The sequence below is a fragment of the Eucyclogobius newberryi genome, unplaced genomic scaffold, assembly GCF_026437365.1.
Source record: "Eucyclogobius newberryi isolate DKJ021-1_F unplaced genomic scaffold, fEucNew1.0.hap1 SCAF_15, whole genome shotgun sequence".
Taxonomy (NCBI): domain Eukaryota; kingdom Metazoa; phylum Chordata; class Actinopteri; order Gobiiformes; family Gobiidae; genus Eucyclogobius; species Eucyclogobius newberryi.
This window is the reverse complement of record NW_027315779.1, coordinates 26,209,344-26,226,872: the sequence shown is the minus strand read 5'-3', so window position 1 is coordinate 26,226,872 and position 17,529 is coordinate 26,209,344. Positions and strand designations below refer to the sequence as shown.

Sequence of the window (17,529 nt, the reverse complement as noted above, 5' to 3'; positions counted from 1 at the left end):
AAGTGGGTGGACATTCATAACCTTACAGTACTTGTACTAGTATGTTACCCTACAATCTCATTTACTTAAATAAAACAATAAAATGTGTTTTGTTTGTGGTCAACAAAAATAAATGTAAACCTGGCTGTACAAATTCAGATTTATTTGGGTAAGACATGGGTTGTTGATGATCATCAATCATCGTACTTCTGAGAGGATCATCATACTTCAGAGAGGATCACCGTATTTCTGAGAGGTAACTGATGGAAAGGCATCAATTACCTCTCAGAAGTACGATGATCCTCCCAGAAGGGAAGGGAAGGTCTCCACAAAAGTAACTTCTTGGAGGTAAGTGATGCTGTCACATCAGTTACCTCCCACAGAGGGGCGGGGTGGGGGGGTGTACTTCTGGGAGGGCATCAGGTCATCGATGGTCTGACCATTCTCCAGACATTTCTCCATCTTGATGAGCAGCTTGATTCCATCCACCACCGTCTGCACCAGCTCAACCTCAGAGAAACCCAGACGATCGGCATTAGAGATGTCGAAGACTCCACCGACAGCCGCCGTGTCCACGCCACCTGAGACAGAAGATAGGGTTAGACTCAGGAACATCTGCAGCTCGTGGAGACAGAAGATAGGGTTAGACTCAGGAACATCTGCAGCTCATGGGGACAGAAGATAGGGTTGGACTCAGAAACATCTGCAGCTCATGGAGACAGAAGATAGGGTTAGACTCAGGAACATCTGCAGCTCATGGAGACAGAAGATAGGGTTGGACTCAGAAACATCTGCAGCTCATGGAGCCAGAAGATAGGGTTAGACTCAGGAACATCTGCAGCTCATGGAGACAGAAGATAGGGTTGGACTCAGAAACATCTGCAGCTCATGGAGCCAGAAGATAGGGTTAGACTCAGGAACATCTGCAGCTCATGGAGACAGAAGATAGGGTTGGACTCAGAAACATCTGCAGCTCATGGAGCCAGAAGATAGGGTTAGACTCAGGAACATCTGCAGCTCATGGAGACAGAAGATAGGGTTGGACTCAGAAACATCTGCAGCTCATGGAGCCAGAAGATAGGGTTAGACTCAGGAACATCTAAAGTGGAGACAGAAGATAGGGTTAGACTCAGGAACATCTGCAGCTCATGGAGACAGAAGATAGGGTTAGACTCAGGAACATCTGCAGCTCATGGAGACAGAAGATAGGGTTAGACTCAGGAACATCTGCAGCTCATGGAGACAGAAGATAGGGTTAGACTCAGGAACATCTGCAGCTCATGGAGACAGAAGATAGGGTTAGACTCAGGAACATCTGCAGCTCATGGAGACAGAAGATAGGGTTAGACTCAGGAACATCTGCAGCTCATGGAGACAGAAGAGGGCTGTGTCAGGACTGAAGTCCCTCAGACATATCTTGTGGTCAGAGTCTAGTTCTCTCTTCACTTTTGATTAAATGTTATTATCGTATCATTGTTTGATTTTATTTCTTCTATCGTTTAATCTGTTTGCCTTCTCCGCCTCTTTACTGTGTACTAATAATGACTGTATTGTTTTCTAAAGAAAGATTGTTCTCACCGGTTCCTCTCTTCTGCAGCTTCAGCCTCTTGAGCACCTCCTCAAACTCTGGATGCTTGCTCATGTTGGGCAGTTTAACGTGGACTCCGGCCCTGAGCCCGGTGCCCAGGTTGGAGGGACAAGTCAGGATGTAGCCCAGGTGCTGGTTCCACATGAAGTCGTGGCCGCGCTGCTTGAACAGGGCCTCGATCTGACAGAACACATCAGAATCAATCACGTTTAAAGTTTAATCCAAATGGAATCAAGTTAAAGCAGGTTTTGTGTGAAAAGAACAAGAAAATAACAAGAGGCAAACTACAAACTAAGCATATTAAGCAGTTACTGACCTTGGTGAGCCCAGTGCAGAAGCGGCTGAACACTTCTTTTATTTTTCCCCCTTTCTGCATAGAGATCACCCTCAGATGATCCTCCTCGTTCACCCAAACCAGGAACGTCTTGTTGTCATTATGCCTTTGGACAAACGCTCAGTAAAAATGACGTCTCGTACATCTCACACTGGTCCAGACCATCCTTGTGCTGCACTTACCAGATTCCGCGGGCATCGGGCCAGTCACGGCCCATGCCAGCTGACAAGAGGAGAGGAGACACTGGTTTGTCAAACAGGAAGTGGTCGTCGATGAGTTGCTGCTGCTCCTCCTGAGTCATGTTCTTCAGAGCGTAGTATTTGCCCTTCAGGTCATCGCTCAGAGAGTCCAGGACTGTGGACGAGAAACACTTTAACACAGAACTCAAAAACTAAGAACTGACACTGACTGAAGCATCTAATCCATCCACCACAAAGCCCTTTGATTAGATGTTTGATTCTGTGGTCACCAGAGGGCGCTCCAGCCTGTTCTCAATTTTCAGTAAATCTGACTGACCTTCAATGGAAAGGGACTCGATAGCGCGCCTCTCCCCGCGGCTGCAGTGAGGCGGCAGAGCGAATCCGCGCACGCTGCGGCCCGTTCGGACTCTGGAGCTGAGGACGTAGGCGGGGTCCAGGTCGTCTCCGCCCTGAGGCACAAAACAGGACTGAGTGTGTGATTCAACTCAAGACTGAGACTCAAAAAGGTCAGAAAGGACAAGTTGCTGAGCTCCTTGTGTCAAAGGTCATGTCATAGTTTGTCCCAGTTTCATGCATATTACAGGTTTTCATGTTTTTGGTGGATGGTACATAGGAATACTTCTTCGCTTGCAGTCTGAGCATTACCTTTAGGTTTTCTGCGTTGAGGTCGGTCTTGTGCTTGTCTGAGGGTTTGTATCCTCCATGACGGTCCTCGATCACTGGGTCCAGCAGCTCCTTGAACACCTCGTAGGTCTCTTCATCTCCAGCCACACAGCCCACAGTCATGATGAAGGGGTGACCTGCACTCGCACACATTCAGGGTTAGGGCTTGACCTCAGCAATAACATTTAAAAGTTTGACCACTTTTTTCCTTTTGGACTTTTGAGAATAATAAGAAAACTGTCTCAAATGTTTTCTTATTATTCTCAAGAGTCTTGTCTGCCAGACCAGACAAGACTCTTGTTCTTATAAGGATGACTAAATTGTAGCAAAAGTGAGACAAGTTGGTCAATGTGAGACAAACGTGCGATAGATTAGACTTAGAGTTATAATGTATGACTTCTAATATTCTCCCCATGGGGGCATATATTTTACCTCCCAGGTACAACTGGGTGTGAAACGTTGTTTTAAAGGAATAGTTGATGTTTTCTTTGTAAATCTCACCATTTTATATCAAATAACATGGCACTGGTGAAAAAGTGAGAGTCTAAACAACGAGGGGCGTGAGCCTAAATGGATTTGCAGGACAACCATAATAGTCTCTCTGCATCTCTGTTTGGTTGTGTTTAATTATCCCTTTGTCTTACCAGGATTGTCCACCCCGGTCTGAATCACTTGGTCGATGGTGACTCCGCTGGAGGTCACGCGCTCCCTCAGGCTCGCGTACATCTCCTTGGTGAGCACTTTGGCCATGTAGTTGTTGTGCTTGGACAGATCCGGGAACTCGTCCTCCATCGCGAGCCGCTTCAGAGTCAGAGTCAGCTCCGTAACGTTCGCCATACTACAAAAATCATGGAACTATTAACTGGAAGATGGCGCTGCATTGGTCACTATTGGCCGGCGCTAAGTGGGACATGTCCATATTCATATTTTCATACTGAAAATCTTTCCCCGCTCAGAGCGTTCAATTATGTATATGTGGTTTCCTTGGCAATGGCTCTACTGTTTTTGCAAGAAGTATTAACTTTTGAATTTTGTTCTTTTTGTTCTTTTTTTTATCAATCAAACGAGGGACATCCTGATTATTTTTCAACTGAGTAACACCTAAAACACTATATGACCAGAAAGGTCAATTAACCTAGTCAGTGTCCAAAGAAAATAGTTTCTTACCCTGATTGGTCAGTAAGGATCCTTGATTTGTAAGAAAGACTCGAAAGAAAGAAAAGAAAATTGAAGCTGACTTTTCCCTACAGATGAACCCACTCAACTGAACTCAACTCGTGGATGAGAGGACTTAATTGTTGCTGCGTTGCTTTTAATGGTGGTTGGCAGGAATCAGGGTTGGTATCCAAGTGTTACATTACCGCCACCTACTGTAGTTGTATATCTTCAAAGTATGTAAAGGCGCGTATCTAAAGTGACGTTCTAGAATCTTTGCTTTGATGGCACTGAATAATGACATCATGGTTGTTATGCAAGAATCTAGCAAGAGCTGACTCTTTATTCCACAGTCAGCTATGGAATAAAGTCTAAAGAATAAAGTCTGGTCGGTAATGTAACACTTGGATACCAACCACCATAAAGACCAAAGAGGAGGAGTTTCAAAATTCAGTGTACCGCCTATACGACAGCAATTTGACTGGAGCTGGACGCTAGGCGGTTGAAGGTGACCCGGTCTGGGGTAAGATGTGACAGCTTGTCGTTAATGGTAACACTTGAAGGGAGGTGCCTGCCTAGTAAGGTGTTCATTGGGTTCATGTGCCATGACGTTAGGCCATATGTGCCATCATGCGGGCGAAGGCCCTTTCCTCCCACGCGTTCCTGTCCATAGACCCGCAAGGACCCACACTACCCTGTATGTGATAGAGATGCCGTCCAGTAACACAGTGGCTCCAAAATTCCTGCCAAAGGCCGACCACATGACTCTTGATAACGGGCTTGATTTCAGATTTGCTTAACTCAACCGCCACATCAATTGATGGCCGCCTAAGGGAACGTTTAGCCAGTGCATCAGCCATTTCGTTACCATCCACCCCCACATGCGCAGGGACCCAAATGAAGGAAACCCTCACATCCTTCCTGGACAGGGAGAGCATCAGACAGAAGATGCCATTCAACACATCCTGCCTGCAATCCGATTTCCCAGATTTAATGCTTTGCAATGCAGAAAGGCTGTCAGAGGCCACCACAATGCCGCAACACTGCAAAGCAGATTCCGCCCATTCCAACGCCAACCGTATCGCTATAAGTTCCGACGTGAAAAAAGAAAGGTGATCTGTCAACCTCTTCTTGACCGCTAGCCCCAGGTCAGGCACAAAATAAGCGGCGCCAGTACGCCCACTCTCAGGATCCCTAGACCCGTCGGTATAAATAAACACATCACCTGAGTGCTTATCGATGAGCGCTTGAACGGCAAACTGCGGTGCCACTTTATTCAAGCTTCAGACCCTAATCCCTAATTAACTTAATTCTTTCACTCAGACTTTCTTCTTCAGACTTTATTCTTTAGACTTTATTTTTCAGACTTAATACTTTAGACTTTCTTCTTAGACTTTCTTCTTTAGACTTTATTATTTATTCTTTAGACTTTATTACCCGCTAACCAGTGTTGTGCCTGAGCGTTTGCGTTTGTGAACACATACAAAACTAGAACCAAACCCATTTTCATACTACAAAAATTGTAGCATTGTGGATTTTTTTTTTTCTCTTGGCGGAGCTTTTTGCGCCCCCTTCTATGTATCCAAACACTGTTTTGGAATTGACAAATAAATCTAACAAAAGGAGAAAATCGAAAAATCGAAAGCAGTGTGTTACATATTCTAGCAAGTCAGGGGTATCACCTCCGGATAGACAGAACAGGCTAGAATATCGAATGACAACAGCCCCCTCGGTGAAAAAAATAAAATAAAATAATAATTATATATTTGTTATGTGCGCCAGGGGAGTAGCTCGCCTAGGGCACCAAATGTGCTGGGGCCGGCCCTGATCACTGTGAATTACTGAGCGTCGTTGGTATGCCGCAAGACCGGGCGGAAAACATGGACGGGCGGGAAGGGGGAAGGCAAGAGCCATCATCGCCGCTATGTAATTTGTTGTCAATTAAATCTGACTTTTTATCTTAAATAGTACTACCAGTACTACTTACACACATGTACTTTTACTTAAGAACGCAGACACTCGCAATGACTTCAGCCATTGCACATTATCTAGTTATTTAATTCTAATTCTATATTAGACAAATGTCTATGTCAAGAGATATAGCACTGTTGCTATGGCAACAGTTGACAGAATTATGTGCAGTGTAAATACGTCAAGCACCGTGGTCCAGGGTAGTGGATTTTTCTAACTTGAGGCAAGGAGGAACTGGCATACTTGGATTTTTATTAGGCCCAAGCGCCACAAGCTGACAAGAGGCCTATGACCTCAGCAAGGATGTGCGAAGCGCAGTTGTAGAACATGCGCAAAACTTATGCCATTGGGCCTATGGGAGACATCCTGATGTCAATTTTGTACTCGAGCCACGAAAAACACACATTCGTCTTGTGAGGAAAAATACATTATTGTGGCAACACCCTCTGACAAACAGCATCTTGAATTTGAAATAAAAAACTGCTGAGTGAGCAATTTTCCTTACTTCACACTTAACAAACTGCTGCTTAACAAACGTCTCCTAGGGCGTTTCGCCCTCTGGCCTCAAAATCGGTGTACATCATCTCGACAAGTGGGGCATCTACATATTTTTGGGGGGTACATTTTATGATCCATGCACGGAGCAGCTGTAAAGCTGGAAAACACATTTTTAAATTAAGCTTATTTAAAAATGTAAATTAAGCTAATTCAAAAATGTCTCAAGAGAGGGAAAAAAATGTTTTATGAAGATTTTTGAAATTTTGCCCCAAATTCAATTTGTCGTCCTGATCAAAAAAGCCAATTGGACCCATGGCATATGTTTACGGCTGTAGCAGTGACAGAAACCACCAATCTCTGAAACTTCACACTTGTATATACTCCTCCTTAGCCGATAGCCCAATCAAGCTTAAATTTGAGGAATATCATCTTGAGGAATGGGTATCAAACGTTATCCGCCATTATTATCAAGTCGAAAGTGCAGGGGCCGTTGGATGCCGCTTGCGGCTTTAATTAGGACCGTGCCCCAGCAGGGCCAATAGAGCTCATTCACCAATGTCACAAAACCACGTGATCACATACTGCCGCCATATTGTCCGTCACTTGTTGCTGTCAGTATGCACTGATAGTGTGGTTCGCTCACCTGCACGGGAACAGCTGTCAGCTCCCTCCGCCGCACAAGTGAGTGACAATTTCAATTCAACTACAAATAGTAACTTAACAGAAATGAAATGACTACTACATAGTCTGTGGTGATCGTTTGGTTTCCAGTTCGAACGTTTTATCGCAGCTGTCCATCGCGCTCTTCTTTCTGGGTTTCTCGGTAGCCGACTTCAGATCTCTCCGTTTACCACGCATACCTTCACCATTGATTATAGTAAAGCGTCCAATATCATTAATGAGGCTTTGGGCCTCTTCGAACCGTGTTCCGTTGTAAATCGAAGCAGATAGACGGCAGTATTGAATTGGCTTGTAGTGGTAAATACGGACAATATGGCGAAAAAAGCCTGGGGGCGCTCGTGTGACGTCGCGTGAATGAGCTCTATTGATGCTGCAATGCTGCCAAAATTTGGTACATGCATTCCTCAAAGCAATACATATTATTATGGCCGCGGCGTATGAGCCATGCCAAAAAACTATATGAACAGAAAGTTTATTTTGGTTGGAAATATACCCTACAATAAACATAGTCAGGATCCAAAGAAAATAGTTTCTTACCCTGATTGCTCAGTGAAGATCCTTGATTTGTTAAAAAAAAAAATTAAGCAGACTTTTTATGGCAGATTCGAATGAAGTCAACTGTTTTTTTAATGTAGTTGTACGTCTTCAAAGTACGTGTTTTACGCAGAGAGTGAGCGCAAGAGGGTGAAACAGCTGGAAACTATACTGAACTATAACTTCTTATAAAGTGACAATCTAGAATCTTGGCTTTGATTGCTTTGAATCCTGACATCACGGTTACGGTTGTTATGCAAGAATACAACGCTTCATGAGATACTCAAAGAAGGAGAGGAAGATGAAGAAGAGTCTCCCTGGAATAAAGCCGGTCAGTCTCTGGATGACAGATCGCCTTTCTGTTTTCACGTCGGAACTTATAGCGATACGGTTGGCGTTGGAATGGGCGGAATCTGCTTTGCAGTGTTGCGGCATTGTGGTGGCCTCTGACAGCCTTTCTGCATTGCAAAGCATTAAATCTGGGAAATCGGATTGCAGACAGGATGTGTTGAATGGCATCTTCTGTCTGATGCTCTCCCTGTCCAGGAAGGATGTGAGGGTTTCCTTCATTTGGGTCCCTGCGCATGTGGGGGTGGATGGTAACGAAATGGCTGATGCACTGGCTAAACGTTCCCTTCGGCGGCCATCAATTGATGTAGCGGTTGAGTTGGGCAAGTCTGAAATCAAGCCCGTTATCAAGAGTCATGTGGTCGGCCTTTGGCAGGAATTTTGGAGCCACTGTGTTACTGGACGGCATCTCTATCACATACAGGGTAGTGTGGGTCCTTGCGGGTCTATGGGCAGGAACGCGTGGGAGGAAAGGGCCTTCGCCCGCATGAGGATTGGCCATACTGGACTCAATTGGTCACTGAGTAGGATAGGCAAACATCCGACCGGTCTGTGTGGTCACTGTCGGGTGCCAGAGACTGTCGAGCATGTGCTGATTTGCTGTGAGGCTTATGATAGGGAAAGGGCCGGGTTGGCCTTGTGGTTTCGGAATAATGGGCGGGAGTTCAATCTGCGGAACATTCTGGCGATCCAGTCACAGGGTTTGTGTCAGGCTGTGGTTGCTTACTTATGTAGCACAGGGCTGGGTAAACGTTTATAGAGGTGGGGGGTGTTGGAGACTGAGCCGAGGATGAGGAGCAAGAGGATGTTCTAACGCGCTTGGACTTCGTGGGCCTAGAAACGCCAAAGTGATGGAAGAAGGACTTCTAACCGAACGTCAAAGAGGGCGAGGAAGGTGAAGAAGAGTCTCCCTGGAATAAAGCCGGTTGGTCTCTGACACAACAACTATTCTAGTCACAAAAACACATCATGACCTCATGGGCTTTGTACGCCAAAGCAATGGGAGGAGTACTTTTACGGACTACGACAGAGTCTGAGGACTACGAAACGTCTGAGGATTAAAGTCTGGCGGTAATGCAACACTCGGATGCCAACCGCCATAAAACAACAACAACAACAACATGCACTGGCTAAGCGTTCCCTTAGGCGGCCATCAATTGATGTGGCGGTTGAGTTAAGCAAATCTGAAGTCAAGCCCGTTATCAAGAGTCATGTGGTCGGCCTTTGGCAGGAATTTTGGAGCCACTGTGTTACTGGACGGCATCTCTATCACATACAGGGTAGTGTGGGTCCTTGCGGGTCTATGAGCAGGAACGCGTGGGAGGAAAGGGCCTTCGCCCGCATGAGGATTGGCCATGCTGGACTCAATTGGTCACTGAGTAGGATAGGCAAGCATCCGACCGGTCTGTGTGGTCGTTGTCGGGTGCCAGAGACTGTCGAGCATGTGCTGATTTGCTGTGAGGCTTATGATAGAGAAAGGGCCGGGTTGGCCTTGTGGTTTCGGAATAATGGGCGGGAGTTCAATCTGCGGAACGTTCTGGCGATCCAGTCACAGGGTTTGTTGTTGTTGTTGTTGTTGTTGTTTTATGGCGGTTGGCATCCAAGTGTTGCATTACCGCCAGACTGTATTCCTCAGACTTTGTCGTAGTCCTCAGACTCTGTCGTAGTCCGTAAAAGTACTCCTTCCATTGCTTTGGTGTTACAAAGCCCATGAGGTCATGATATGTCTTTGTGACTAGAATAGTTGTTGTTGTTTCAGAGACGACCTCATGGGCTTTGTAACGCCAAAGCGATGGGAGGAGTACTTTTACGGACTACGACAGAGTCTGAGGACTACGAGGCGTCTGAGGAGTAAAGTCTGGCGGTAGTGCAACACTCGGATGCCAACCGCCATAAAACAACAACAACAACAACAACAACAAAACACGGTCGCGGTGACGGGAGATGGCGGAGGAGAGTGGATCGGGGATGGAAGACGTTCTAGACGGCGTGGAGGAGCAGCCTTTTCTGCCTGCACGTGCCCGGAAACGTAAAAAGTCCCTTAGCTCGTCCGAGGGTTCTGGGAATGAGCAGCAGGATGAGGCTGAAGCTATTGATGTCCGGGGTGAGAGCAGAGACTGTAAGGTGATCATAAAGCTTGCACAGGATAGTGCATCCTTTAAGGAGTGGAATTCAGTGGCATTGTCAAAGAGCCTAACTGTAGCTGTGGGAGTGATCAAGAGTGCGAGTGTCCTTAGAGATGGCTCGCTGCTGGTCGTGTGCAAGGACGCGGCTCAGCAACGGAAGGCGATTGGAACTAAACGTCTGGGTGGAAAGGACATTCTTGTGTCTAATGCTGAAAGAAACACGGTCAGAGGAGTTATCGTAGGTGTACCTACGGCGACGTCTGTGGATGAAGTTAAGGAGAATTTGACGGGAGTTACGGTGGTGGACGCTAGGCGTTTGAAGGTGACCCGGTTTGGGGTAAGATGTGACAGCTTGTCGGTAATGGTAACACTTGAAGGGAGGTGCCTGCCTAGTAAGGTGTTCATTGGGTACATGTGCTATAGCGTCAGGCCATATGTTCCGCCGCCCCTGCGTTGCTTTAAGTGCCAGCGCTTTGGGCATATTGCAGCGGTCTGTAGAGGGAGGCAAAGGTGTGGTAAATGTGCAGGAGACCACGAGTATGGGAAGTGTGACGTGGGTGCAAAACTGAAGTGCTGTAACTGTGGGGAAGAACATAGCTCTGCCTACGGGGGATGCAGGTTTAGCAAAAGAGCTGCTGAGGTGCAGAAAATAAAGGTCTCTCAAGGTATATCCTATGCAGATGCAGTCAAGAAAGTTTCAAGTAACGAGTTTAGAGTAAATACAGAGAGAGGAGCCAGCGCTGCTCCCAGCCAGGGCGAAATGAGAGAGGCCAGCGTGGCTCCCAAGAAGTGTGAAGGTTTCAAGAGTGGAGGTCCCAAGTGTGCAGGTTCCAGAATTAATGAGAATACCCTGGTTGTGGATAGAGAGGATTTTGTACTCTTTATGGTGGATGTTGTAAACTGTGCTGCTCAGACTCAAAGCAGAACTGAAAGGATCAGGATCATTGCTAAAGCTGCAGGGAGATTCCTTGGAACAAAGGAGCTTGATTGGGCAGATATAGAAAACAGGCTAAAGGCGCTAAATGGGAGTCGGAGTGATGGGGGTCTGCTTGTGGGGAGTCAGAGTGATCAGAGTGACGAGATGGGGGTGGGGGTGGTCTCCTGTCCTCGCCCAGTCTCGTAGATGCACGGCTACCAAGCGGCGACATCAGTGGACATATTAAAGCCTATAGAATGAAGCCTGAAGAATAAAGCTGTACGGTGGAAGCACCGAACGTCAAAGAAGGAGAGGAAGATGAAGAAGAGTCTCCCTGGAATAAAGCCGGTCACAAAGACATATCATGACCTCATGGGCTTTGTAACACCAAAGCAATGGAAGGAGTACTTTTACGGACTACGACAGAGTCTGAGGACTACGACAAAGTCTGAGGAATAAAGTCTGGCGGTAATGCAACACTTGGATGCCAACCGCCATAAAACAACAACAACAACAACAACAACAACAACAACAACAACCGGCTTTATTCCAGGGAGACTCTTCTTCATCTTCCTCTCCTTCTTTGACGTTCGGTGCTTCCACCGTACAGCTTTATTCTTTAGGCTTCATTCTATAGGCTTTAATATGTCCACTGATGTCGCTGCTTGGTAGCCGTGCGTCTACGAGACTGGGCGAGGACAGGAGACCACCCCCACCCCCATCTCGTCACTCTGACTCAGACTCTGTCGTAGTCCGTAAAAGTACTCCTCCCATTGCTTTGGCGTTACAAAGCCCATGAGGTCATGATGTGTTTTTGTGACTAGAATAGTTGTTGTGTCAGAGACCAACCGGCTTTATTCCAGGGAGACTCTTCTTCACCTTCCTCGCCCTCTTTGACGTTCGGTGCTTTGGAAGTACAAAGCCCATGAGATCATGGGACATCTTTGTTGTTTTACAAAGCCCATGAGGTCATGGGACGTCTTTGTCGTTTTATCCTTTAGAAGTCCTTCTTCCATCACTTTGGCGTTTCTAGGCCCATGAAGTCCAAGCGCGTTAGAACATCCTCTTGCTCCTCATCCTCGGCTCAGTCTCCAACACCCCCCACCTCTATAAACGTTTACCCAGCCCTGTGCTACATAAGTAAGCAACCACAGCCTGACACAAACCCTGTGACTGGATCGCCAGAACGTTCCGCAGATTGAACTCCCGCCCATTATTCCGAAACCACAAGGCCAACCCGGCCCTTTCCCTATCATAAGCCTCACAGCAAATCAGCACATGCTCGACAGTCTCTGGCACCCGACAGTGACCACACAGACCGGTCGGATGTTTGCCTATCCTACTCAGTGACCAATTGAGTCCAGTATGGCCAATCCTCATGCGGGCGAAGGCCCTTTCCTCCCACGCGTTCCTGCCCATAGACCCGCAAGGACCCACACTACCCTGTATGTGATAGAGATGCCGTCCAGTAACACAGTGGCTCCTGCCAAAGGCCGACCACATGACTCTTGATAACGGGCTTGATTTCAGATTTGCTTAACTCAACCGCCACATCAATTGATGGCCGCCGAAGGGAACGTTTAGCCAGTGCATCAGACATTTCGTTACCATCCACCCCCACATGCGCAGGGACCCAAATGAAGGAAACCCTCACATCCTTCCTGGACAGGGAGAGCATCAGACAGAAGATGCCATTCAACACATCCTGTCTGCAATCCGATTTCCCAGATTTAATGCTTTGCAATGCAGACAGGCTGTCAGAGGCCGCAACACTGCAAAGCAGATTCCGCCCATTCCAACGCCAACCGTATCGCTATAAGTTCCGACGTGAAAACAGAAAGGCGATCTGTCAACCTCTTCTTGACCGCTAGCCCCAGGTCAGGCACAAAATAAGCGGCGCCAGTACGCCCACTCTCAGGATCCCTAGACCCGTCGGTATAAATAAACACATCACCTGAGTGCTTATCGATGAGCGCTTGAACGGCAAACTGCGGTGCCCTCCCAGCGACTCCTCTAAGCTTGCCATGCAAGCTAACATCAACAGGAGCCGGGACAAACTTCCACGGAGCTATAGCAGACAGAGCCACCGACGGGCTCACACGCAGATCACCAACCCCCGCAAGCCGCGCCTTCGCATTTCCTACCTGGCTGAAAACCATACCGCCAGCCTCACTCTGCCCCCCATCAACCCTGAGAAAGTCCCTCACCGGGTGAGAGCTCGTATGACCTTGCACATTCACCCAGTAAGCCAACAGAAGTTCTAGCCTCCGGAGCCGTAACGGCAATTCCCCCAACTCAACCTGCAGCGCCGAGACAGGGGAGGTCCTAAAAGCCCTACAGCAGATGCGCAAGGCCTGGGCTTGCTCCACATCAAGCTTCTTTAAGTTAGTCTCAGCCGCAGACATGTAGGCTATACAGCCATAATCAATAGCCGCCCTCATGACGGCCCGATAAATACCCAGGAGCGACCTTCTGCTGGCCCCCCAGTCCTGGCCGGATAGACAACGAAGCAAGTTATTCACCCTTTTGCATTTACCACTGACCTCATCAATGTGCCGACGCCAACTAAGCCTCTCGTCAAAGGTGACCCCCAAGAACCTCACCTCCCTGACCTGTTCGAGCACCTGCCCATGCAGTCGAAGGGAGACGTCCCTATGCCCATTGAAGAAACAGATCACTTGAGACTTCCGTACGGACAGTTTAAACCCCACTTCAGGGTCCACTGCTCCACCTGCTGTATTGCCCTTTGCAGTTTCGCCTCGTAAAACCGGAGATTCCTCCCTCTCACCCATAGAGCGCCATCGTCAGCATAAAGGCTCCTCCCAACAGACCCATCCACGTCGTCAAAGATGTCCTTAATCATAACATTGAACAAGATAGGGCTACACACACTCCCCTGCGGGATCCCATTCTCCACCCCATAGACCCCAGAGTAAGCAGCGCCCACTCTGGTTTGGATATGCCGGCCAGACAGAAAGCTCCGGACCCAGTTAAACAGTTTACCCTTCAGACCACACTTCCGCAGCTTAATGAGGAGCCCATCCTTCCAAACCATATCGTACGCCTTCTCCACATCAAAGAGCACCGCAATAACCTTTTCTTTCTGAGCCCTGGCCAGCTGGATATCAGATTCCAAACACAACACGGAATCCATGGTGTTCCTGCCCCTACGGAAACCACTCTGGTGCGCGGGAAGCAAACCCTGACTCTCCAAGAAGTAATCCAACCGCTCGGTAACCATGCGCTCCATCGTTTTCCCGAGCTGCGACGTCAAGGCAATCGGCCTATAACTTGAAGGGTCAGACGCTGGCCTACCCGGCTTCAGAACCGGCACCACCGTAGACTGTTTCCACGCAGATGGAACACAACCTGAATCCCAAACACGGTTGAAAAGACCCAGGACTAGCCCAAGCGTGTCATCAGTCAAATGAGAGAGCATGTCATAGCACACCTCATCTTTACCCGGGGCTGTCTGTTTCGCCTTAGAAAGTGCTCTCCTTAGCTCAAACAAACTAAATGGAAGGTCAAGGTCATCTTGAGTCGAAGGCTGGTGCCCAATTGTGTCAGGCTGTGGTTGCTTACTTATGTAGCACAGGGCTGGGTAAACGTTTATAGAGGTGGGGGGTGTTGGAGACTGAGCCGAGGATGAGGAGCAAGAGGATGTTCTAACGCGCTTTGACTTCACGGGCCTAGAAACGACAGTTGTTGTTGTTGTTGTTGTTGTTGTTGTTGTTGTTGTTGTTTTATGGCGGTTGGCATCCAAGTGTTGCATTACCGCCAGACTTTATTCCTCAGACTTTGTCGTAGTTGTTGTTGTTGCTCTACGGCGGCTGGCATCCAAGTGCTGCACCACCGCCAGACTCCACTCCTCAGACCTTGTCGTAGTCCTCAGACTCTGTCGTAGTCCGTTGTTGTTGTTGTTGTTGTTTTATGGCGGTTGACATCCGAGTGTTGCATTACCGCCAGACTTTATTCCTTAGACTTTGTCGTAGTCCTAAAAGTTCTTCTTCCAGTGCCTTGACTTCCAGTGCTTTGTCCTCAGACTCTGTCGTAGTCCGTAAAAGTACTCCTTCCATTGCTTTGGTGTTAAAAAGTCTACGCCGTGCGTCTTAGAAGGACTTCTAAAGGATAAAATGACAAAGACGTCCCGTGACCTCATGGGCTTTGTAAAACAACAAAGACGTCCCATGACCTCATGGGCTTTGTACTTCCAAAGCACCGAACGTCAAAGAGGGAGAGGAAGATGAAGAAGAGTCTCCCTGGAATAAAGCCGGTTGGTCTCTGACACAACAACTATTCTAGTCACAAAGTCATATCATGACCTCATGGGCTTTGCATCTCATGACTTCTTGGGCTTTGTCAAAGCACTGGAAGACAAAACTGTGAGGAGACCTTGCTCAACACCCGGTCTGGAGAGACGGGAGATGGCGGAGGAGAGTGGATCGGGGATGGAAGACGTTCTGGACGGCGTGGAGGAGCAGCCTTTTCTGCCTGCACGTGCCCGGAAACGTAAAAAGTCCCTTAGCTCGTCCGAGGGTTCTGGGAATGAGCAGCAGGATGAGGCTGAAGCTATTGATGTCCGGGGTGAGAGCAGAGACTGTAAGGTGATCATAAAGCTTGCACAGGATAGTGCATCCTTTAAAGAGTGGAATTCAGTGGCATTGTCAAAGAGCCTAACTGTAGCTGTGGGAGTGATCAAGAGTGCGAGTGTCCTTAGAGATGGCTCGCTGCTGGTCGTGTGCAAGGACGCGGCTCAGCAACGGAAGGCGATTGGAACTAAACGTCTGGGTGGAAAGGACATTCTTGTGTCTAATGCTGAAAGAAACACGGTCAGAGGAGTTATCATAGGTGTCCCTACGGCGACGTCTGTGGATGAAGTTAAGGAGAATTTGACGGGAGTTACTGTGGTGGACGCTAGGCGTTTGAAGGTGACCCGGTTTGGGGTAAGATGTGACAGCTTGTCGGTAATGGTAACACTTGAAGGGAGGTGCCTGCCTAGTAAGGTGTTCATTGGGTACATGTGCTATAGCGTCAGGCCATATGTTCCGCCGCCCCTGCGTTGCTTTAAGTGCCAGCGCTTTGGGCATATTGCAGCGGTCTGTAGAGGGAGGCAAAGGTGTGGTAAATGTGCAGGAGATCATGAGTATGGGAAGTGTGACGTGGGTGCAAAACTGAAGGTCTGTAACTGTGGGGAAGAACATAGCTCTGCCTACGGGGGATGCAGGTTTAGCAAAAGAGCTGCTGAGGTGCAGAAAATAAAGGTCTCTCAAGGTATATCCTATGCAGATGCAGTCAAGAAAGTTTCAAGTAACGAGTTTAGAGTAAATACAGAGAGAGGAGCCAGCGCTGCTCCCAGCCAGGGCGAAATGAGAGAGGCCAGCGTGGCTCCCAAGAAGTGTGAAGGTTTCAAGAGTGGAGGTCCCATGTGTGCAGGTTCCAGAATTAATGAGAATACCCTGGTTGTGGATAGAGAGGATTTTGTACTCTTTATGGTGGATGTTGTAAACTGTGCTGCTCAGACTCAAAGCAGAACTGAAAGGATCAGGATCATTGCTAAAGCTGCAGGGAGATTCCTTGGAACAAAGGAGCTTGATTGGGCAGATATAGAAAACAGGCTAAAGGCGCTAAATGGGAGTCGGAGTGATGGGGGTCTGCTTGTGGGGAGTCAGAGTGATCAGAGTGACGAGATGGGGGTGGGGGTGGTCTCCTGTCCTCGCCCAGTCTCGTAGACGCACGGCTACCAAGCGGCGACATCAGTGGACATATTAAAGCCTATAGAATGAAGCCTGAAGAATAAAGCTGTACGGTGGAAGCACCGAACGTCAAAGAAGGAGAGGAAGATGAAGAAGAGTCTCCCTGGAATAAAGCCGGTCACAAAGACATATCATGACCTCATGGGCTTTGTAACACCAAAGCAATGGAAGGAGTACTTTTACGGACTACGACAGAGTCTGAGGACTACGACGACAGAGTCTGAGGACTACGACAAAGTCTGAGGAATAAAGTCTGGCGGTAATGCAACACTTGGATGCCAACCGCCATAAAACAACTAAAACAACAACAACAACAACACCAAAGCAATGGAAGGTGTACTTTTACGGACTACGACAGAGTCTGAGGACTACGAAACGTCTGAGGAATAAAGTCTGGCGGTAATGCAACACTCGGATGCCAACCGCCATAAAACAACAACAACAACAACAACTACGAAAAGTCTGAGGAATAAAGTCTGGCAGTAATGCAACAATTGGATGCCAACTGCCATAAAACAACAACAACAACAACAACAACAACAACAACGGAATATCTTATCTTATCTTAACTATTCTAGTCACAGACATAGTCCTCAGACGTATCATGACCTCATGGGCTTTGTAACACCAAAGCGATGGAAGGAGTTCTTTTACGGACTACGACAGTCTGAGGACTACGAAAAGTCTGAGGAATAAAGTCTGGCGGTAATGCAACAATTGGATGCCAACCGCCATAAAACAACAACAACAACAACTATGAGGGATAACCAGGGACAGGCGCTG

General features: G+C 47.8%; 1 protein-coding gene across 2 annotated transcripts; it reads right to left on the bottom strand.

Moving 5' to 3' along the window:
• Positions 1-323: 323 nt before the first annotated feature.
• Positions 324-7,627, bottom strand: LOC140361186 (creatine kinase, testis isozyme-like). Of its 2 annotated transcripts, none has more exons than XM_072446905.1 (8): positions 7,607-7,627; positions 3,409-3,602; positions 2,747-2,901; positions 2,418-2,550; positions 2,084-2,255; positions 1,884-2,007; positions 1,558-1,747; positions 324-560 (listed from the first exon to the last, which is right to left on the bottom strand). In XM_072446905.1, exons 2-8 carry the CDS (start codon positions 3,599-3,601, stop codon positions 346-348), a joined length of 1,182 nt encoding a protein of 393 aa, XP_072303006.1. In that variant the 5' UTR covers position 3,602; positions 7,607-7,627; the 3' UTR covers positions 324-345. The 2 variants fall into 2 exon arrangements, with proteins under 2 accessions (XP_072303006.1, XP_072303005.1); XM_072446904.1 differs by lacking the exon at positions 7,607-7,627 and adding an exon at positions 3,932-3,974.
• Between the last annotated feature and the right edge of the window lie 9,902 nt (positions 7,628-17,529).

Bases quoted from the DNA above. Each gene is read 5' to 3' on its own strand.
- LOC140361186 (XM_072446905.1), bottom strand. From the start codon at position 3,601: ATGGCGAACGTTACGGAGCTGACTCTGACTCTGAAGCGGCTCGCGATG. The intron at 2,902-3,408 runs GTAAGACAAAGG...GTGCGAGTGCAG, and splicing joins GACCGGGGTGGACAATCCTG to GTCACCCCTTCATCATGACT. The intron at 561-1,557 runs GTGAGAACAATC...CTTCTGTCTCAG, and splicing joins GCTGCAGAAGAGAGGAACCG to GTGGCGTGGACACGGCGGCT.